At 46.9% G+C, this 23,113-nt stretch overlaps 1 protein-coding gene and 1 long non-coding RNA gene across 4 annotated transcripts in view; one reads left to right on the top strand and one right to left on the bottom strand.

Moving 5' to 3' along the window:
* LOC138649612 (uncharacterized) overlaps positions 1–23,113 on the bottom strand; it is a 91,819-nt gene that overhangs the window by 66,587 nt on the left and 2,119 nt on the right. For both annotated transcript variants that reach the window (XR_011315330.1, XR_011315331.1), the window contains exons 2-3: positions 11,391–11,650; positions 10,805–10,900 (exon numbers count right to left, since the gene is read on the bottom strand). This is a non-coding gene — a long non-coding RNA (uncharacterized lncRNA). The remainder of the gene's footprint in view (positions 1–10,804; positions 10,901–11,390; positions 11,651–23,113) is intronic.
* CREB3L1 (cAMP responsive element binding protein 3 like 1) overlaps positions 1,975–23,113 on the top strand; it is a 56,299-nt gene continuing 35,160 nt past the window's right edge. The window contains exon 1 of one of the 2 annotated variants that reach the window (XM_069740153.1): positions 1,975–2,626. In XM_069740153.1, coding sequence (XP_069596254.1) covers positions 2,534–2,626 — 93 coding nt within the window. In that variant the 5' untranslated portion in view covers positions 1,975–2,533. The remainder of the gene's footprint in view (positions 2,627–23,113) is intronic. The other variant, XM_069740152.1, reaches the window with a different exon arrangement.

The raw sequence follows: 23,113 nt of genomic DNA, 5'->3' as shown, positions 1-23,113 counted from the left end.
GGAGGGTCTCCTGACTGCCCGGGGGGGGAGGGGTCTCCTGACTGCCCGGGGGGGGGAGGGGTCTCCTGACTGCCCGGGGGGGGGGAGGGGTCTCCTGACTGCCCGGGGGGGGGGGGGTGTCTCCTGACTGCCCGGGGGGGGTCTCCTGACTGCCCGGGGGGGGGGGGGGGTCTCCTGACTGCCCGGGGGGGGGGGGGGGGGTCTCCTGACTGCCCAGGGGGGGGGGTCTCCTGACTGCCCAGGGGGGGGGGTCTCCTGACTGCCCGGGGGGGGGGGTCTCCTGACTGCCCAGGGGGGGGGGTCTCCTGACTGCCCAGGGGGGGGGTCTCCTGACTGCCCAGGGGGGGGTCTCCTGACTGCCCAGGGGGGGGGGTCTCCTGACTGCCCAGGGGGGGGGGGTCTCCTGACTGCCCGGGGGGGGGGTCTCCTGACTGCCCAGGGGGGGGGGGGGTCTCCTGACTGCCCAGGGGGGGGGGGTCTCCTGACTGCCCAGGGGGGGGGGGTCTCCTGAATGCCCGGGGGGGTCACCTGACTGCCCGGGGGGGGGGGGGGGTCCCCTGAATGCCCGGGGTGGAGGGTCTCCTCACTGCCCGGGGGGGGGGTCTCCTGACTGCCCGGGGGGGGGAGGGGCCTCCTGACTGCCCGGGGGGAGGGGGTCTCCTGACTGCCCGGGGGGGGGGGGGGTCTCCTGACTGCCCAGGGGGGGGAGGGTCTCCTGACTGCCCAGGGGGAGGGTCTCCTGACTGCCCGGGGGGGGGGTCTCCTGACTGCCCAGGGGGGAGGGTCTCCTGACTGCCCGGGGGGGGTCTCCTGACTGCCCAGGGGGGGGGGTCTCCTGACTGCCCAGGGGGGGGGGTCTCCTGACTGCCCGGGGGGGGGGGTCTCCTGACTGCCCAGCGGTGGAGTTCAGGTCAGGTGTCCTACTACAGCCGATCCATAGACCGTGTCTGATTTTGTGGGACTGATCCATCAATGTGAACGAGTCCAATGAACGGAATAGATGTAAACCTGCAGGGTGTGAACACAGCTGATGGGAACTTTCTGTTGCTGAAGCGTCGGCTCAATTCATATTGATACAATAAAACAATTGATGGCACAGACATTGTGCGCAGTGTGAACAAGGCCTTGTGACACCTCGCCCACAGCAGAACATCCCCCGCTCGGTGACAATCCATCCTTATGGCGTCTTTGTGCGTTTTCCATGGGTAAGCGCATCCAGAAAACTACGTTTATCAAGCAGAAACCTCTTGAGATTCTCTCCGACGCGTTTTTTTTTTTTGTCGGACATTTTTGTTCTCGTGTATTGAAGCGTTTTACCTTTTCGGGAGTTTTTCGCCTTTTTTGTCGGCGGTTTCTGTGACGGATTTCCTCACGTTTTCTGCATTCATTCTACGGTAATGTACGCGGTGTCCTCAGAGCGGAAGACCCCAGACGATCGTGACTCTGACTTTTTATCCCCCTACGGTTAAGGCTACTTTCACACTAGCGGTTTTTTCAATGCCTCGCAATGCGTCGTTAATGGGAAAAAAACGCATCCTGCAAAGTTGTCTGCAGGATGCGTTTTTGCCCCATAGACTAACATTAGCGACGCATTGCCACACGTTGCAACCGTCGTGCGACTGAACATAGGAGCAAGGTGACTTTTCAATAGAAGGGAATAGGAAGTTGGGTTCTTTTGGCAATTTTTCACCTAAATCCCCTCTGTGTGCACACAGCCCGAGCGGTTTTGCTGCAGACTCGCTCCCGGGTAGGAGGACACGGCTGACGTGAGGTAATTACCGCTTATTTCTCGTCAGGCTCCGGGCGGCGGCCGACCACCGGCTTCTCACCGTCCCCTCAGCCGTTCTACTTCTCGCCGTCACGTGACTCAGAGGGAGGCGTGGCTTTCCGTACCACTGGGCACCGCCTCTGAGGGCGTGGTTTTACGCCTTAGATGAATATGCATAGAGTGGGCGTGGTTTAGACGGTGAACTGGACGTGGATTTGGAATATTCATGAATATTCATGAAGGGGGCGTGTCTCTGGTTGCGGGCTCCGGCTGCCGCTGACAGCTGCGGAGAGTCACCGGGAGACACAGGCTCAGGACTAGTGCACACTCCCCGGGCAGAGCCACCAGGAGGACGGGAGAGCCTCTCCCCTGAGGGGAGCACCATGCACTGGGAGCATCCTGGGCCTGCGGAGCCCTACTGACCCCGGAGCCTGCCCCCCGCTCCAGCCCGGGCATCCTGGCACCCCATCTGCCCCCTGTCTCCACAGCTCCTTGCGATTGGTGCAGCACAGTGACCCCATCTTCTGCAGCCACTATTCCCTGCACCTCATTGACCCCCCGTAGCTTGCAGATACTGTTGCATTAGTTTGCACACCCCCTTCCACATTTTCGCTCCATGCGCCCACTGCTGGCACCCCAGGCTGGATTGCACCTCTCCGCCTCCTGGCAGCCTTGTGCAGCAGGTTCATTGCTCCTGTGACTGATCCGTTCTCATGGATGGCGGCCAGCCCCGGTGACACCTGACGAGGACAAGCTGCGACCACCATGGAGGGGGTCACCGTGACCCAGGAGCGGAGCTTCCACAGCCCCTTCCTGGAGCTGGAGGACTTGACGGAGGCAGATTTTATGAGCAATGTGGTAAGAGAACTTCTGTCATGTTGGATAATAATAATTGATCTTCCATCACGTGAGGACCACAAGTCCCAGCCATCCCGTCCATTAGTAACGGATCCAGTAGAAACGGAAACCAAAGTTTTAAAACAAATGACAACTTTGGTTCCCGGATAGTTGGGGTTGATGGGATCATTGTTGTTCTCGGCGTCTCTGCGCATGCTCATTATTATGGTCCATTATCCCCCCTGGCCAGGCACTTTACAGTAAAAAAAAAAAAAAAACCAAATCCATTTGCTTTCCATTTTTTGGGGGACAGAAAATAAATTGTGCAAATCACGACAAAAACCAAACTACAGCAGACGGGATCCAGACGCCTTTTTAAAAAACCATAAGATCCTGAGAAATAATAAAACAGAGCGGAGGGCGAATCCTGTCCTGCACTACACCTGGTGCAGATGTAGCAGAGCGGAGGGCGAATCCTGTCCTGCACTACACCTGGTGCAGATGTAGCAGAGCGGAGGGCGAATCCTGTCCTGCACTACACCTGGTGCAGATGTAGCAGAGCGGAGGGCGAATCCCGTCCTGCACTACACCTGGTGCAGATGTAGCAGAGCGGAGGGCGAATCCCGTCCTGCACTACACCTGGTGCAGATGTAGCAGAGCGGAGGGCGAATCCCGTCCTGCACTACACCTGGTGCAGATGTAGCAGAGCGGAGGGCGAATCCCGTCCTGCACTACACCTGGTGCAGATGTAGCAGAGCGGAGGGCGAATCCCGTCCTGCACTACACCTGGTGCAGATGTAGCAGAGCGGAGGGCGAATCCCGTCCTGCACTACACCTGGTGCAGATGTAGCAGAGCGGAGGGCGAATCCCGTCCTGCACTACACCTGGTGCAGATGTAGCAGAGCGGAGGGCGAATCCTGTCCTGCACTACACCTGGTGCAGATGTAGCAGAGCGGAGGGCGAATCCTGTCCTGCACTACACCTGGTGCAGATGTAGCAGAGCTGAGGTCGGCATCTGGGAATATTGAGGCTTGTCTTTCAATTCTGCAAATCAATTGTCAAGATCCACAAAGGGTTAAAACAAACCTTGTGTCGCCCGTCCGTCCGCTATCAGGTTAACCTGCAGTTGTAGGGAGTCATAAACTGTGAAGCAGGTGGCTGAGCCGGTGCTGGAGGAGAGCGCGGTACCCGGCACGGCAGCATCGTAGGATGGAGCCACAGGGAGCAGTGATGCTCCACACCCCCAGATAGTGATCACTGCAAGCCCCACCAATCACTAGAACAAGGGTCCTGAGCCCCCACATTGAATACGAGTGAGTGACGTGGTGGTCCCAAATGCAATACTGCTCCGTCCAGTGTCTAGGGGGCTGACATAGAATGGAGCGGAGCTTGCATGTGTGACCACCGCTGCATTCACTCTCCCCCGGTAAGTGTTCTAGTGATTAAGGGGTCTCCAGCATTATTGCAGTGGATTTAATGACATGTATCAGGTGATGATTACATGGTCGCTGGAATCCCCACTAATTACCAGAATAGGGGGTCTTATCCAGAAGGGAGCGAGTGAAGCAGTGGTCGCTCCGTTCTGTTTCTATGGGGCTGACGTAGAACGGAGCGGACTGTGCTTGTGTGATCACCGGGGCGTCGGACCCACTATTGGGGGGATCATGCATTTATCACCTAATGTATATTGTCTGTCAGTCCCACAGACAATGAATGGAGCAGTATTGTGCATGTGTGACCCCCACACCATTCACTTTCCTCCAAAATGGGGATCTAGTGATTGGGGGCTCCCTCAGCAGCCATATCACCTATCTTGTAGATAAGCGATAAATACTTTTGGGGGTCACTCCCTTTAAATGACAATCTCAGCTCTGCTACATCTGTACATTGCGCAGGCGGCATAGTACAGGAGCTGTCATTGCGGCTCGGCGCTGTAATATTACACTGTGCACGTGTGGAGTGATGATGATGATGATGATGATGGACTTGTCGGAGTCACATTCCTATTACGTTATATTATGTCTCACAACAATGCCTCCCACAATCCCCCAGGTTACCAAGGGGTGGATGGATTTCCCACATTCACAATCGTATAATGGACCTGCTGGAGCAGACCATACAGTGGCCAATCTATGGCTCTCTGCCTGTTGGAGAACTACAACTCCCAGCATGCCACCAAAGCTGCTATAGAGGAGAAACTGTAGTAATGTGGTGGGTACAACTCACCATTATCCTGCAAGGGTCAGAAGCACCAACTGGGTAATAGAAAGATTTTCTATATTATTTACAGTATTTTTCCAATCCTCATGTTACTTGCAGATTGTGCCGGGGGCATCACCCTACACATTGCAAAAGGTGAAATACCCAACAAAAATCCCCAGAAAGAACTGACCCTCCTGTACATTTACAGAATCCATTCCACAATTAGATGTATGTGCCGATGACGCTATTTAGCCGTTGATGCGCTATGCTGTGGACTATCCTAGTATATTTCCGGAGTGTAGCAATATGGCGCATTAAGGGTGAATTTCCATAATGCAGATTATGTGCCAGAAATGTCTACTACTGAAAATCGGTTCAATTAATCTTAATAAAGTTGTATCAGATGAATGGGACAGAAGAACAGCAGAACTCTCCGGAACAAAATCCACAAGGATTGAAAAACTTGAGCTTCTGCAATTCGTCTTCTCATTAACATCTGTTCACATTGCACGCACGGGGTGAGCAGAGGAGACCTCCATGCATCTTCCCTGAATTCTGCTAGTTGCACACAACATATTTTGAAACTCCCATAGAAGTGAATGGAGAGAATAGTGCACGCTCTGTTACCTCTTGACTCAAGATGAGGCCCTGTTCGCGAAAAATGTGCAAGTGTATATATTAGATTGGTGGGGTCTGACACCTTGCACCCCCAAAATCATGTGTTTCCAGTCCTGCAGCTGCAGGATGTCCAACAGCACAGCTCCATACACCATGTAGTGGCCGTTCTCGGTACTGCTGATCTCATCACATTCACTTCAATAGGAGATGAGCTGCAGTACCGAGAACGGCCACTACATGGTGTACGGAGCTTTGCCGTTTCGGCTGTGTGCACTGTCCACATCCGGGACCTGCAGACTGCTGATCAGTGGGTGTGCGGGGTCTCAGGCCCAAGACCCAGAGTGACTGATGCATCGTAATAGACTGGGGTGGCAGTACATGCACCATTTCTATCGCCTGCCTTCTGATTTCCCACTAGGGCTGGTAACTGTCAGCCCATAAAAATATAAATCACTGCTGCCTCACATATTAGTAACCTGTGCAGAGAATTGTCCAGTAAATACCATCCAGTCGGAGTATTGGTTATTGTCTGATGTCTTCAGATTGGGACTCCGGATTGTGAACATGGATTAAAGGTTATTTATCTGCAATTTTTGGATAAATTGTCAAGAAAAAGAAGACATTGGTTTGGTAACTTTGTTTCCAGCCAATGACAGATGAGCCCCCTGTGATCCACTGACCTGAGCTGCTCCTGCACCTGCACCGCCTGCAACCTTGTACAAGTTGATACATTGTTACATCAATCACTGGTATATCAGCAGTGTGGCCTGGAGGGGCCGGTGTAGTCACTGTGCTCACAGGGTCAGGCGGAGGGGCCCCTATAAGATCAGCATGGCTTTATGATGCCTCCATGACTCACAGGACACCTCGCAGATTCACCCAGACCGTGCATGCAGACGGTGTGTCAGAGGGTCGACCCCGCATGTCTCGGCCTCATTACTCCGGAGGATTACATAGGGAAGATAATGAATAGTCGGAGGACGTCTCCTTGATATTACATCATGCCAATGAGGCGCAGGCACTGGGGGGGGATGCCTTCCATAGAAATTTGACAGGGATTCGGTTTAGATCACTGGGGGTTCAGGAGAGAGGTCCCTGTGTTGCTTTTTTAAGGGTCCCTTGATTATGACCCCCTCTGGGGGCCCCCATTTAGGATACCCCCTCTGGGCCAATACAACATCAGTATGCACTAGTGTGAAAGAGCTTCATAAAATAGCCCCTTCAAGGGGTTTGTCCAGTGCCATATTTTATTGTAAAATTAGATCCATGGTGGTCACAAAAAAAAAACCAGACACTCAATGAACCCCTCCCTCTGCACCGCTGGCCATGTCCTCCAGCCATCTGTTTGGTTCCTCTACCGGGGAGGGGTGTCATGTGACTATTGCAGCCAATCACTGGCCAGTGATTGGTGGAAGCAGTCACGTGAAGAGAGCTTCCGGATCAGGCAGAATGTTGAGGCTGCAGCCAATCTGGGGCTGTTAAATGGCACGTGACGTCCCCCCCCACCAAAAACTCAAGTTTACTAAGCTAAAATACGGGCTCTGATTATCACTGTTTCCAAGAAGCAACAACAATAAAGAAATAAGTGGTGCACACACTGACACAACACTTTTCACAGCTGAGTATTTGCTACAACTGTATCCAGTCTACACAATCCTCTGTGAGCTAAACACGTCAGCAGCACAAGTTTTCCATTTCCTTAAAGTTTGCTACAATGTGTCAGTTCAGGTAAAATGTGTTGGGCTGAGTTCACCTTGCGTTTTAGGTCCGTCAGCAGGTCCATCGGTGGTTATGTCTGAAGACCTGGAAAACAGGATTCACACGTTTGCACCGACGGGGCCAATTGAATGGTGCAGACGGAGTCATATTGTGCTGTCGGACATCCTTAAAGGCTTCATATGCCAATGTGAAGCGCATTCAACCAATTTTGGTGCCAGCTTCAAATAGGCAAACGCTTCCGAAAGTGACGTCCGACTGAGCACAATATGACTCCACCTGCATCATTAAAGTCAATGTCAGCGCAAATGTCCGAATCCTGTTTTCCAAGGCTTCAAACATAAGTATTGACGGAGAAACGGACAGAAGTCTAAAATGCAATGTGAATATAGCCCTAAAACCCTGTAAGACAGGGGTCCCCAACTCCAGTCCTCAAGGCCCACCAACAGGTCATGTTTTCAGGATTTCCTTTGCATTGCACAGGTGATGCAATTATTACCTGGGCAAGACTAAGGGTACCGTCACACTATACGATTTACCAACGATCACGACCAGCGATACGACCTGGCCGTGATCGTTGGTAAGTCGTAGTGTGGTCGCTGGAGAGCTGTCACACAGACAGCTCTCCAGCGACCAACGATGCCGAGGTCCCCGGGTAACCAGGGTAAACATCGGGTTACTAAGCGCAGGGCCGCGCTTAGTAACCCGATGTTTACCCTGGTTACCAGCGTAAAAAAAAAAAAACACTACATACTTACATTCCGGTGTCTGTCCCTTGCCGTCTGCTTCCCGCACTGACTGACTGCCGGCCGTAAAGTGAAAGCACAGCACAGCGGTGACGTCACCGCTGTGCTGTGCTTTCACTTTACGGCCGGCAGTCAGTGAGTGCGGGAAGCAGACGGCAAGGGATCTGACGGACACCGGAATGTAAGTATGTACTGTTTTTTTTTTTTACATTTACGCTGGTAACCAGGGTAAACATCGGGTTACTAAGCGCGGCCCTGCACTTAGTAACACGATGTTTACCCTGGTTACAAGCGAACGCATCGCTAGATCGGTGTCACACACACCGATCTAGCGATGACAGCGGGAGATCCAGCGATGAAAGAAAGTTCCAAACGATCTGCTACGACGTACGATTCTCAGCAGGATCCCTGATCGCTGTTGCGTGTCAGACACAGCGATATCGTATGGATATCGCTGGAACGTCACGAATCGTACCGTCGTAGCGACAAAGGTGCCACTGTGTGACGGTACCCTAAGGAAATCCTGAAAACATGACATGTTGGTGGGCCTTGAGGACTGGAGTTGGGGACCCCTGCTGTAAGACTTTACCTTTAATGCTAATTTAAAGATCCAGCTTTGTGTATCTGCACAGACACCTACTAGTGGGTGACTGATCCGACTTTACAAGGATAATGTATAGATAAGATATAGATAGTGTGCACCTCCTCAGCTCTGCTGTCTCTACACTTTAGCATCCTTTATTATGAACTTTTTCGCTTTCTCTGCGGTTCCAGCGAGTTGGATTTAAGAGAAAGCCGATGTGCCGCTGTGACAGGAACTAAATCTAATGATATAATGTGCTTGTGGTTGTCACTAATTATTCGTTCTGCTCCTTGGAATCTGTATTACGGCTTGGATGCGGTCTCTGGTCGTGAATCAACGCTCACAGATGACAGCCGCTGTTAGAAATGACAGTGCTGCTGCCTCGCAGAATGGGCTCTGCTGCATCGCTCATGTGTTCCACATTTACTGCTGGGGTGATGGGAGCAGCGGGGACTTATCACTGGGGGCATTCTTGTAGATTTAGTCTCATTTGGGTAAAGCTCACATTTTCCCACTCATCTCTAAAGGGATCGTTTATTTTTCTGGCAAGTAATAGAGAGATGGCGCATGGGTGACAGATTTGGCCTCTTTATATGGTGGTAGGCTTCTTCTGACATGGCGCCCTCTATGATCTCATCCTCCTGATTGGCGTTGTGCCGTATAATGAATATCCACTGCGTTGGCGATTACTGTTAGATCGCTGTGGGTCATATCATTGGGACCACCACCAATAACAAGATCGGGGACTTGTATCCCCCCTTCGCCTCTGGTTACAAGACGGTGGCTAGGAGGATCACGAGTCTTGGTTCTTGTTCAGGTTGAACATGCATCCCGCTGCTCAAGTCAACTCTATAACTCCGAGATACCCAGAGCTGCTCCCGACCATCATTATTGGTGGGTCCTACCTGCGGTGGTCTTGCTGCTGGGGAGAAGGGGGCAACAGGCTCCCCATTCTGACAATCATTGACAGTTAAAGTGGGACTCACACCAATCTAATAATTATTATTTCTCCAAATATCTAAGTTTCTATAACCCCTTAACTGGGGTGAAAATGTTTACACAGGGTCTTGATTAAAAATCTGCTGTTTTGTACCAACAGCTCCTCTGCAGAACGATGTGTCTCCATGGTTCCGAATTACAAACCAACCCTGTATAGTTTGGTCCTGTAGTTGTAGTTCCAGTCCCTTCTTTCCTGAAAATCAGCAGGAATTAGGACTAAGAGATCAGCCTACATGGGGTTTGTTTGTTGCCTGGAACCATGGATCTGCATGGGAACTGTAGACAAAAAAAACGGTGGAAAGTTTATAATCAAAACTATTTGAAAGACTTGACGTTGTGACCAGACGTATACATTAGTTGGCTACAATGATGTCCGACTCCCAAAAGAAAGTATAAAAAACCTCCTCAATAGAAGGGATAGTTGTGAAGTAAGGAAATGAGGGTATGCCCACCCACGGTTAGGGTGCCACCGCCTTGGTGGTCTTCCATGGGACTGGAAGTGACGACGTTCTGTCCACGCAGTCACCTGACTTCTATGTAGTGACTGATTGATGTCATCTAAGGTTATAGCGCCACCTATGAAGAAATATTTACCCCCCAACATAATTATTAACCCTTTCCAATCATTGGCGGATGGGATATCTGACTGCACGGACTGTATATGTAATGCTAGAACAGACCTCACATTGTGAACCCGGTCCTTAGACAGCACTTAGGCTCACAGAATAATATTTATAGAAGGGCAGAGCATCTGGGGAGGTCATATAGGAATACAATGGAGACCTGCATGATAATGATGACTGGAACATGTAGGCGAGATGTAAAGAAAGTGTGACGTGACTTTAAGGCCCCAGCAGCGAGGGCCCAGTTCTCACCCCTCTTATAGCCACCGCCTGGGTCTGTTTATCTCTGTGTGACATTTTCCCATAATCCGTCCCTTGTGATGTATGGGCCTATATAAGGATACAAATGTATATCTGTGTTTCTGCTACTTCTTTGTTGTGCCTGTGTATCCCTGTATGGTCCCACCTCCCAACTCTGCCTTTTCTCTCATTTCCTCCCCCACAATTGACATTTTCCATCCTGGTTCACATATCCTGGAGCCTTTGGAGTGACTGAACCGTCCTTTTGATTAAATGCAAACAGCAGACGCAGGCGAGGGCCCGGGCGCTGCAGTGTGGGAAGTCTGCGCCGCGTGAGATCTCATCAGGAACTGATTAACAGGTGCATTTACCATCATGTTTACATGGGGCGCCTCGCTGCTCCGCGGAGTGTGAGGACTTACATTAGGCTAATTGGGCCAAACATAACAACTGATGTCACCGCTAATAGTACCTGCTGCTTAATTCTTCTTATTGTCCTGAAATCCAGGTGGGGGCAGGGGGTCCGATGTAAACAGCGGGCAGCAGGAAATCGCTCTCTCTAGTGCATCTAAAATGAAAGATGAAGCAACTTCAAATATAGTTCTATAAAAATCTCGTACCATTTTGTGTTTACATCTCCCATGCAGACCTAGGTATCTCCATAGCTACAGACGGCACACACTCTTCATGTCGTCTGATCCAGCAGAATTACTTCCGACCAACTGTTCCCTAATCTAGATCTTCCCATCACCTCTGACCAGCTTCCCTGCCCCTGCTGAAGAAAAGTCTCCCTCCAGCATGATGCTGCCACCATGTCTGATGCTGGGCATAGTGCTTTCAGGGTGACGTGCAGTGGTAGTTTTCTCCATCACATAGCCTTTCGCTTTTAGCCCCAAAAATTCTTTGGTTTCATCTGACCAGAGCCCCTGTGTTGCCTACATGGCTCTTTGCAAACTGTAAACGGACTTCTTATGGTTTTCAAAAATGGCAACTCTTCCATAAAGACAGGATTTGAGGAATATACAACTAATGGTTGTCCTGTGGACAGATTCTCCCACCTGAGCTGTGGATCATTGCAGCTCCTCCAGAGTGACCATGGGCCTCTTGGCTGCTTCTCTAATTAGTTCTCTCCTTGCTTTGGATGTCTTGTAGGCCATTTCTTTGTAGGTTTGCAGTTGTGCCATACTCCTTTCCATTTTGGATGATGGATTGAACAGTGCTCCATGATCTGTCTGGTGTGTTCCTTGGTTTTCAAGTTGTTGTTTGTCCACTAATGTTCTCAAATCTCTGAGGCCTTCACAGAACAGCTGTGGTTATACTGAGAATAAATCACACACAGGTGGACGCAATGTATTAAATATGTGACTTCTGGAGGAGATTGGTCACTCAGGATTAAAATGTAGGGGTATCAGACTACAGGGGGCTGAATACTAATACACCTCAAGATTTTCAGATTTATTTTTTTAAATAATTAGATAACCTTGTATCATTTCCATTACACTTCACAAATACTTTCTACTTAATGTTGGTGTCACATAAAATCTCAATACAATACATTTAAGGCCTTCTTCACACGCAAATTTTTTGGGTCTGTATGCGGTCCGTTTTTTAAGGGCTGCAAATACGGACACATACACACCCATTGTATTCAATGGTGGGGTGCACATGTTACGGTTAGGGTTGATTGAATAGCTTCGGATACGTGCTTATCCGAATACCTATAGCGCTTACCGAATAGCTGTATGGGTATCCTGGACACCCAGAGCGCTCCCGATAATCAGCTGTTCGGCGCCGCAGCTGCATGTGTCCTGGCTGTGTGACAGTCACAATACATGCATGGAGAGCTTGTTTGTTGGGCTGTCCATGCATGTGTTGTGACTATCACACAGCCGCGACACACAGTTAATTATCGGGAGAGCTCCAGGTATCCGGGTTACCGATACAGCTATTGGGTAAGCGCTATAGCTATTAGGATAAGCACTTATCCAAAGCTATACAATAAAACCTAGTTACGGTCTGTGTGAAAAACCCGCAGACATGTCAGTTTCTTTTGCACAGAACGTACAAAATGTGTGCTGCAGACTGATGACACACAGATAACAGTCAGGTGTCATCAGCGTGACATGTACCGGCACCTGGGAAGAAGCAGTACAGTTTGCGCTGAGATCAGCGCAACCAGGAGACAATAATGGGAGTATTCAGCGCTGTGTAACTCCTGTGTAAAATAAATAATTAAATGAAAAAACAAAAAAACGGTGTGGGCTCCCACGCAATTTTCATAACCAGCAGAGGGAAAGCCGACAGCTGGGGGAGTGATATTAGTAATCTGGGGCACGGGACAGTAACCCTCAATTTTCACAAGCTATTCATAACAGCTCAAAGCTGTTTGCTTAGCCTTTATTGGTGAATTTAAGGGGGACCCCAGAAAGAAAATGACGTAGGGTGCGCCTATAAATTCAAACAAGCAAAGGCTAAACAGACAGCTGTGGGTTGATATTAATAGCCTGGGAAGGGGTCAGAGATATTCCCTCCCCACTAGACTCCTAACATCAGCCCCCAGCCGCTCCAAAAATTACGCATCCATAAGATGCTCCAAATCTGGCGCTTAGCCTCGCTCTTTCCGCTAACCCTGTGGCAACTCCCACCATTGTCTCCTGGTTGCCTGGGATCAGTGTAAACGGTACTGCTTTTCTCAGGTGCCAGGATGTGTCATACGGACGGCACATGGACACCATGACACACGGACAGCAAACATGGACGGCACATGGATGTCATATAAGTACACATGGACCACGGATCTCACCAGTACTGTTTTTTTTTCCTGTACTAGAATCACCAGGATATGTAAAGGAGGCGTAAAGTGAAAAAATGTGAAAAATTTAATGGAGTATGAATACTTTTTCAAGGCACTGTATAATACAGCCCCTATATCCAACCTATATACAAGAATATAGCTACTGTAATACTGTCCATCTTGCGTAGTCTTTTGGATCTGAGCCCACTCTCTGGAGGATCGGTCTTTTCTCTCTCTGTAACACGTGCGTCCATGGTTTAGGACCTAAAGGTCCAGACAACTACTAAACGCTTGGGGTCCTAGATTTCGTGTTCGTTCACATACCAGATTCTGCAGCTGAGACGCTGATAAAACATTTTTTAGTTACATCTTTTGGCTGGAGGAGCAGGATTCCCTATGAGTCACGCGGACACGAAACTGGACCATGGACAGAGACCTGTCTGCAGCTTACAACAAAACAGCTGACACCAATATTATTGTGATATCGCTGGTGTACCTGGTAACCAGCGCAAGGAAAGCGGTCCAGGCTGCGCGCCTCCGGTCTGGATCACTAAAACGCAATTGACACAACACATTTGTTCGATGTTGTCATTATTATCACCATCTGTAGATTAAATGCACGGAATATTAAGGGAATTCCTTATTAAATAGTTGATGTTTAACTTCGTGGAGGCACAGGGATTTGTAATTTTACGCTTTGGTTTTTTCTTTCTCGTCTTCCAAAAACTATACTTTGTTTATTTTTCCATAGATATATTCCTATTAGCGCTTGTTTTTTTTTGCGGGACCAGTTATAGTTTTTAATAACACCATTTTTGCCATATAAATTTAGTGACTGCCAGGCAAAAAATGAGTGAGGTAGAATTTCGAAAAATAAACAAACTGCAAGTCCGCTTTTCTTTTTTGGTCTTTTGTTTTTGTGATGTTCGCTTGGCTTACTGGTTTACCAAACCCATTTTCTGATACATTACTAGAGATTTAATAAATGAGGCTCCTATTCCAGATCCCCCTCTGCTAACAGTACGGCTTCAAAGGGCAACTCTTATTTACTCTGGAGGACTAAACATGTCCATGCTTTACACAAGCCACAGCTGATGTTCAATGTGTAATACCCCTTTTCTCCTGTGGGGCTGCTGTAAAGATACTGAACAGTTTTTGCTTGGATCTCCTTAGGCATCATGGTAACTGGACACCCCATGATTAACTTATTATGGTAAACCCTTCTAACAAAAAAAGATCATTTCTAGTAGTCTACGGTACCTCTTTAATGGATAGACTGTTTTCTCATGAGGTCAACACATGCCATCATTATGTTACATGGACAGATGTGCATCCATCATATAATTACGGTATACCTTTCCTTGCATCAGCCACTGCAGCAGGAATGCCTGGCCGGTTGTGGCACCCTGGTGAATACAGCCCGTGGCTGGGAGCAAGACCTAGGACAATCAATCGATCCTCTAGCACAGTGTTCCCCAACTCCTCAAGAGCCACCAACAGGTCATGTTTTCAGGATTTCCTTAGTATTGCACAGGTGATAATTGCATTTACCTGGAAAGGCAAGAATTCCATCACCTGTGCAATACTAAGGAAATCGTAAAAACATGACCTGTTGGTGGCCCTTGAGGACCAGAGTTGGAGGAACACTGCTGCTAACTTTTAAGACAATTTTTAAATATGGCTATCCAGGTCTATCCCACCATTACAGAATCAGGAACCCAGGGTTTTGTAGCTTACCATCATGCATTGCAGTTATAAACAAGTGCAGACCCTTGGACCGGTTCCCTTCTAAAACCTGAGCCATGCCAAAGGTATGTAGGCATTCTACAATAAGAGCAAAGTGCACCATTTGCACCACCCTGGCCAAGAAAAGGATTACTACCTATCTAGATGGTCAGGGGTCCAGTCTGAGCCAGGTTCCTTTTCAGAGATTTTGGGTTGCTTGTACCCCTACTTAAAATGACATCAAAGTATTTTCATGGACATGTTCATCAAGGACAGTGCAGGTGCCCCTAGAGGCATGGCATGTACCCATTCTGGTACACATAGCAAAAGTTGAGAACTTATGAAAGCCTTTGGCATTGTGTTGGCTCTTCTTTGCCCCTCGGTGTCTCTATGCTACTTACTTTCTGTGTAATATAGTATCTGAGCAGCTTGCAGTCATTCTGCACATTGCTCTGGTTAAATACGTTGGACTTTCTTGGCACTGAGCTGCTTTCCCTTTGATTTGAAGCCAGTTGGACCTGCTGCCGACTCTGCCTCATCTCACTCTCTCCAGTCGGGAGAAATCTTTCCAATTCTTATTACTTTTGAACTCTAGGATATTTCTGTCCCGGAAACCTGTCATTCAAACGAGTCTCCAGCCTCCCACCAAACTGGGCCGATGCACTCATGCATGGAGATGATCCTAAACAATTATGTCTGCTCAGTTAAAGTCTATTTAATGATGCCGGGGCTCTGCCTGGGAAGTTAGTGAGTCTTGGAGAAACGTTTTTTTAGAAACTTTCCAGTTACAGTGAAGTTTTATTAAGAACGAGCTGAAATAATGATGCTCCCATCCCCCATAAACCCTTTATGTTGTAATAATAAAGTACTGATGACATCTTCAGTTTTAGGTTTTAATAGGCATAGTAATGTTATTTATACTGATGTCACTGATGCAATGTATACAGACCGTAATAACCTCGGTTGGTGCTTGCTGACTTGTTCACGTTAGTCTGTTCTTTGCTAAACAGTTTGTGAACCCCCATACACATTTACAATTTTCTCTGAATGTAAAATCGTTGAGCCACTGATTCGACACAGTGTATTTGCATCTGTAACTCGTTTGTACGACGTCACAAAATAGTGGCGCCATGTGCAGTGTACAGTTCCATATCATCAAGACAATCCCTTCCACATGCCCTGTAGTCATAGATGGGACTCTCCCATTTGGGACCCCCCATATATTAGCTAGAGCGGAAAGTCACTAACAGAAAGCAGACACATTCTGGTCCTGTATTACATGATATTCTTTGCAATATCCCGCATGTAATTCTACATTTCCACACGGCATCTGAAATGTATCTCCACGGCACCTGCGATACTCGCTGGGGATTTCACATTGGACTCATGGCAAAACCTAAGGCTTGAATGTAAAGAGAAGGTCTGGGAGAATCATCGCTACAAGGGGGTGTCTAGCTGTGCAAAATGCATGGCCAATTCTCAGGATAGCCATGGATCTTTGAAAAGTTTGGGTCAGACTCTCAGCACCTCCTCCGATCTGCTGATTGAATGGGCTAAGTCACCTTCGTGCACAGCTCCTTACGTTTTGCAGTGGCTTTGATCCTATTCACGTAACTGGGAGTGTAACTACTAAAAGTATTGAGCTCTGCCTGCTAAATAATGAAGCAGATGTGACTCCTTTAATCAGTTGATCAGTAGTGGGTTTAAGAGTCCCACCTCGCTAATATCGATGGTCTTTCCAACTGATAGTCCGGGAGAACTCCTTTAAGAAATCTCACTTCAACTCCAGAGTCATGTTGCTTCCATCCCTCATGCTAGTGAGTTTTGAGGGGCTTAAAGATCTCCACCAATGCAATCTATAGACATATCGCATCATATGAAAAAAGTTAAGAGGCTGTGCCTACTCAAGAAATGCCCCATTGGTATAGAATGGTGACTACATATGAACAATCGCCAATCCAATCTAACGGGACATTTCGGAGCCAGTTCTCAGGATAGATGTAAGACCTGACTCGCCTATTTTTCAGTTGGTTGACTTGTACATTTTGGCTTGTTGTCCCCCTGCTAAATAGATCACCTATATCTAATTAATAGGTCCCTGACACTTGGGACACCAAGATCAGCAAAGCATATAGGGTCATCAGTGTTTTCCAGGTGTAATGGCTCGACTATGCATGCAATTTTTCTTGGTGCAAACGCTCGGCCCCATCAAGGGCGGAGAGACTCCCGCCGATCAAACATTGGTCTTTGCCGAGCATGAGCCACCGATGTAATTCGAGAAAATCCTTTTAAGTCTAAAAGTTCAGTTTTGGCAAAATTGCCTGCGGCTTACCCTAGGTCTAATATAAAGTATCACTTTTGTCAATGTCACCTTTTATCTTTTATCATATCAATAGGTCAATAATGGAATACTCACCAGGACAGACCACATTGTCTGGATCTACACTCTCGAATTTAGAATTGGCCTCAGATCACTACAAAAAGTTGGCCCTCATTTACAATTCTATCACTGCTTATAGGAAAATTGATTTGACTCACCGATTTTGGGGCAGCTGCAAGACAGATGCTTCTTACTGACCACATTCTAGACATGACAGCCACTCATGAGCCTGTATGATCATGGTACCTACGACCCGAAAATCAAAAACATCCACAGATGGGACGACCACTGGAAGAATATCCTAGATTTTATTATCTGCTGAGTTCACATTTTTTTGCAGCGTTGTGGTTGTATGGAAGACTTGGCAAACTTAGCAAATTAAACAAGCTATCGGATAATAAATATGCTCATAGAATTTGGATCTCGCCTTCTGCCATGAGTAATTATCTCCTAGTTTGGAGCTCACCTAGAAGGTCTCAACGTGTCCATACTTTTTAGAGGAAACTCCATGCAACTGGATTATTTTTAGGGGATTTGCTGAATAGCTTATATGTATGGGTGTGTCCTGACTTTCCTGAGACTGCAGATGGGGTCTGACTTATTTCAATCCCCCCCTTGAAAACACGTGCATGCTCTGCTGAGATAAGCATCCATATAAATGGAGGAGTCAAGAAAAATAGCTGTCACATGACAGTTATATTTGGTAAACAGTGATCGTTACATGGGTCACCTGGTTTGGACAACCATTTCACACAACAGATCTCTTGACAAAGAGTTGATCACTGAGGTTCCCATTGGCTGCTATTACCACCTGTTCCAACCAATGACTACGAGCCAATAGGCCATCTATGTAATGCATACATGAGTTGGGTCCTTTCAAGATAGAAGTAACTCCCTCTATAACATCTTTTTTTTTGTTTCTTGAACAGTAGGCAATCCTAATGTACACCATGAAAAATTGTCTCCATGCATCGTTGTTAAGGCGCAAACCGTTCTACCATGTGCACGAGTCCTTGGCATTTAGATGCTATAATTAAAGTTATAAAGCCCCATACACATTTTACATTAATGACATCCACACCCAATGACTTTTGCAGGACTCCATCTCATGTTCATTGGGCACCTCGACTCTTCGCAACTTGATGATGTTAGGGAAGATACGGTTCAGGTGATTCTTGCATTTTCCCGAGATATTGGTCATCACCAGAGGTGTCTGGTAGCAGCTTACTCAGATTTCCCCATGCAGGACAAACATAGGTCTGCTCGAATCAAGTGTGAATGTCCATGGGGCATCGAGATAAATAGCTGTCTGCCAGGCAAAGGGTTCGGTACTGTTGTCATGACAAGACAGATGTTCCAGGACATCTTTTCAGTCTCTAAATCCAAAAACAAAAATGTTTGCTTTCACTGATGGGAGGCAGAGGACATGTGCCCACTTGCAAACTGCAAAAAAAAAGGATTGCGCTTGTTGAATTTCAGCATGCCTGATCCTTCTTTCTTTTAACACCTCCCATGGACACCACCATATGCATTGGATTGGATTATCGACCGCTCCCTCTGAAATCAGTGGGTTTGGGAGACATTCATCTAATGTGTATGGCCACCTTATACCATAACATACGTGATAACGATCTACTGCAGATAAATATCTTGAACACTTTCCTTCTTTATGGACTGATGAGACCGATTTCCAACTACCAGAAATAATTCCCTAATTGCCGTCAATGATTATTTAAGCACTTGCTACCAGTTGTTTCTGTCGAATCCTCTGTAGACCAATTAAGGGCTTAACAACTATATTAAATGCACATGACTCACCCCATACTCCAAATCCATTGCACAGTTATATCTAATCCTAAATCTTTGCAGTCATCGCAAAAAGTAGACTTTTGTGGCTTGTCCAGTGGACATATAGTAAAGGTCTGTTTTGTAGGATTTGGTAGCTGAGGCATAGATATACAGGATGAGATGACGAGGTAGTGACACCCAGCCATGGTTCTTGAGGGTGTCCGATAAATGGCACATCGTAGGCTTCCAATAAATGGCACATCGTAAGTGTTCAGTACATGGCACATTGTAGGTGTCCAATAAATGGAACATCATAAATGTTTAGTACATGGAACATCGTAAGTATCCAATAAATGGCACATCGTAGGTGTCCAATAAATGGCACATCATAGACTTCAAATTAATGGCACATCGTAGGTGTCCAATAAATGGTACATCGTAGGTGTCCAATAAATGGCACATCATAGGCTTCAAATTAATGGCACATCGTAGGTGTCCAATAAATGGCACATCGTAGGTGTCCAATAAATGTCACATTCATAGGCATCAAATTAATGGTACATCGTAGGTGTCCAATAAATGGCACATCGTAGGTGTTCAGTACATGCACATCGTAGGCGTCCAATAAATGGCACATCGTAGGCATCCAATAAATGGCACATCGTAGGCATCCAATAAATGGCACATCGTAGGCGTCCAATAAATGGCACATCGTAGGCGTCCAATAAATGGCACATCGTAGGCGTCCAATAAATGGCACATCGTAGGCGTCCAATAAATGGCACATACTAGGTGTCCAATAAATGGCACATCATAGGTGTCCAATAAATGGTACATCGTAGGTGTCCAATAAATTGCACATCATAGGTGTCCAATAAATTGCACATCATAGGTATGGACAATGTAACAGATTTTGCATTAGCTATAGAACCAAAGATACACCTACTAGCAGGTGGTAATAAACAAAAGGCTCTAGAAGCAGAGTATAAAAGGGCATCCCATCATGTATCATACAACCACGGGATACCAACCAAAACCGTCATAACAGGGTGTAATAGGTCTTGCACCACTTTATAAAGTTGTAAATGCAAGGATGAGAGCCAACATTTCTAGAAAGCGTGTCAGTGGGAATGGAGCTGATTTGATGGGCCCTACTACTGAGTAACCAGCACCATACCTAAAGAGGTATTGATATTTCGAAAAATGATCACCTTAGATTTGTGTCCCTCATTCTACGCTGGTCATACTGTCCCTTATTTTCCCCATGGTTAGGAGGAGCGGAAACAAGGAGCTGGATCTGTATGTGTCCTCCATTAATTACTTATGGTTCTGATGGAGATAGACAATGAATGGAGCTGTGGTGCACATATGGCCTCTCCATTCCTGACCATGGCCATATAGCCAGGTGAGTAAAGGACGACATTAAGCGCCCATCCTGTTGATTCCAGCAGCAGCACCCACGCTGATTTAAAAATTATCTGGATAAGCGATTTCTTTTGGAGACTGGAATACCCCTTGAAGCTATTTTTTTGCTAAGAGAATCACAAGGAGTTACTAGCTATAATGCTAAGGACTGGTGGATTCAGCCAACAACATGGATCAAGAGCGCGAACAAATATAGGCGCAATGATGCCAACCTGGCAACTGATGACCAAGGTACGTAGAATTATGGAGCCATGGGTATTAGTCAATGGTTCTTTAGGAATAAATGGGACTTCCCACAAGCAATATGGCCTCCCGGACATATTTGTCATGATCCACTCAGGGGTTTGTTTTCTGCTATCCTCTCTCTGGACTGGCCATGCGGGAGATAATCCCCTATGCCTCCTTTTGGAGCTGGCTGGGCTTTTTCAGTCCTCTGCAGTTTGCTGGCCAGCGTCAGTGATAGTTCATGCTTCCAGGCTAGAGCAGCTGACCCGTATACCCTAGTGATCCTTCTGCCTCTGACTTCCCGTATTTGTGTGAGACCTGTTTCCTATCCCTGACTTAGTGTTCATCTGGTTGTTTCCCTACAGTGTATGACTCGGCCTGATCTCTGAACCCCGTCTCTTGTTTTCCGTCTCTGATACCATGTTTCCCGACCGGCTCTGACTAACTGGCTTGTACCCTGACTTCGTCTTACATCTCACGTTTTTGATACCTTGTTCCCATTTGGCTCTGACTTCTGTCTTGTCTCTGACTACGTGCATTGCTGTGACCTCTGGTATTTCTGCTCCTGACAGTTTCAGACTCAGCTCGTCTGACCACTCTTTCGTTACCTGTGACACCTGTGCGGCTGCTCAATGTTGCTACACTGTGAGTGTGCAACCTCTCTTCCCTCACCAGCACCCCCTGGTGGAGGTTGCGCTACAGCTGCATCACAATATCACTTTCGTCTAACCTTGCACTACCTCTCGTTAGCTTACTTGGGATCTTTTTGTGCCTACATTTTACAGTAATTTTATGCATGTTACTGCATTTTTGTAGGCACAACCCCTTTTCCTCAAAGCGACACCCTCTTGTCGATAAAGCCATAATATAATATATAACGTAGGTCTAAACGAAGTGCAACAATTTGCACCAAAATGTAGAGGGGTTTTATTCAAAAAGTAGAGGCATAAACTAATTAGTAAATCGGTCTCTTTGCCATTTCCAGATCCCTGTTTGCAGTCAGTGAATTAAAATCTTCCTGTAGATTATTAAAAAAAAAACAAGCTGAAGGATGTGTTCACAGACACAGCAGGCTGCGCTAATTTTTCAGGTAAAATAAATTATACCACTAAGGAAATTTAACAGATCCCATTATACTCATTTAGGTGCTAGGTTTGTTTGGTGCCGATTGTGTTGGATATTTTATGTTCCTTATGTTCCAGAACCGAACCTATTCTTTCTCACGTAGCTGAACAGTTTACGTAGGAGACCAGGAGGACGAGATTTGTGCTGCTGCTCGTGTTTGACTACAGCACGGAAAACTGAAATTGGGCCCCCAGCAATTACCGTATGTCTATCTGTACTTGAAGCAAGTGACGGACACTTTTTTGGCCGTTGTACTGGAAACTGAGAGGGCGAGATCTTACTCCATTGCTGATTTGGATGCACTTGTAATCCCCCCAGAATTTATGCGATTATTACTTTAGTTTAGTTTGCGAGGTTTTCCCGTTGACTTACTTATATCGCCATAACGCCATTAATTCTTCAAAAATAGTTGTAGAAAACTTTTCTAGAACTCTTTCTGATTTAAGGCATGTGCACACAGTCTTTTTGCTGAGTTTTTGGAGCAGAAACTGAGCAGAAAAGTTTTTGAGGTCGAATTAGAGACTTTCCACTTCTCAAAAATACTCAGTGTGCATATACCCTAAGGAATGTTCTGTTTAACAACAAAAAAAACTGTTATTTCCTCCCCCTCCATGGGTCCAATCCCGGGTCTCTGCCACTGCTCTCGGTCTGTTATTGTCACGTGGAAAGTGGCTCATACCGTCAACCTGGGCAGAGCCATACTCCTGCATGCCAGACGCCATCACCCTGGTGTACCAGTACCTGGTCTTTTCTTACATAATTGAATTACCTATTGGCGTTCTATGTTGCAAACCTGTGAGACCCTATACCATACAGATATATCTTGATAAAGGCTGGACTTAGGCCGAAACGTCGATTTATCTATCTGAAATTCAATGGGCAACTTTACGTTTTTTTTTCCAAATAAACTTTCTTTTTTGCGACATATTTCTGAGTTCCGAAGTTTAACGATCTATAATATTCTACTCATTTGCTTCTGAGCACCATATGCTATTCGGTTGAGCAACCATTTCCCACTTTCATTGCCTATCAGCTTTACTCAGCTTACAGAAATATTCCGGTGTATTATATGCAGTGTCCCCTATAGTGTCCCCTATCCGGATCTAGAATGAAACAAATAAATAAACAAATTTGGAATAAAAAAACCCTAATAAAAAGAAAATAAAGCTCACTTTTTTCCCAGTAAAAAAAATACATAATTGTCATTGCTGTATTTTCTAACGACTGGAACAATGAAGTGATCACATTATTGATTTTGTATCAGACACTGTGTCAGTTTATGCTGCAGATTTTACCCTTTATTGCCAATTTCCTAGAGT

This window comes from Ranitomeya imitator, chromosome 9 (genome assembly GCF_032444005.1).
Source record: "Ranitomeya imitator isolate aRanImi1 chromosome 9, aRanImi1.pri, whole genome shotgun sequence".
Classification (NCBI taxonomy): domain Eukaryota; kingdom Metazoa; phylum Chordata; class Amphibia; order Anura; family Dendrobatidae; genus Ranitomeya; species Ranitomeya imitator.
This window is presented reverse-complemented; position numbering and strand designations above follow the sequence as displayed.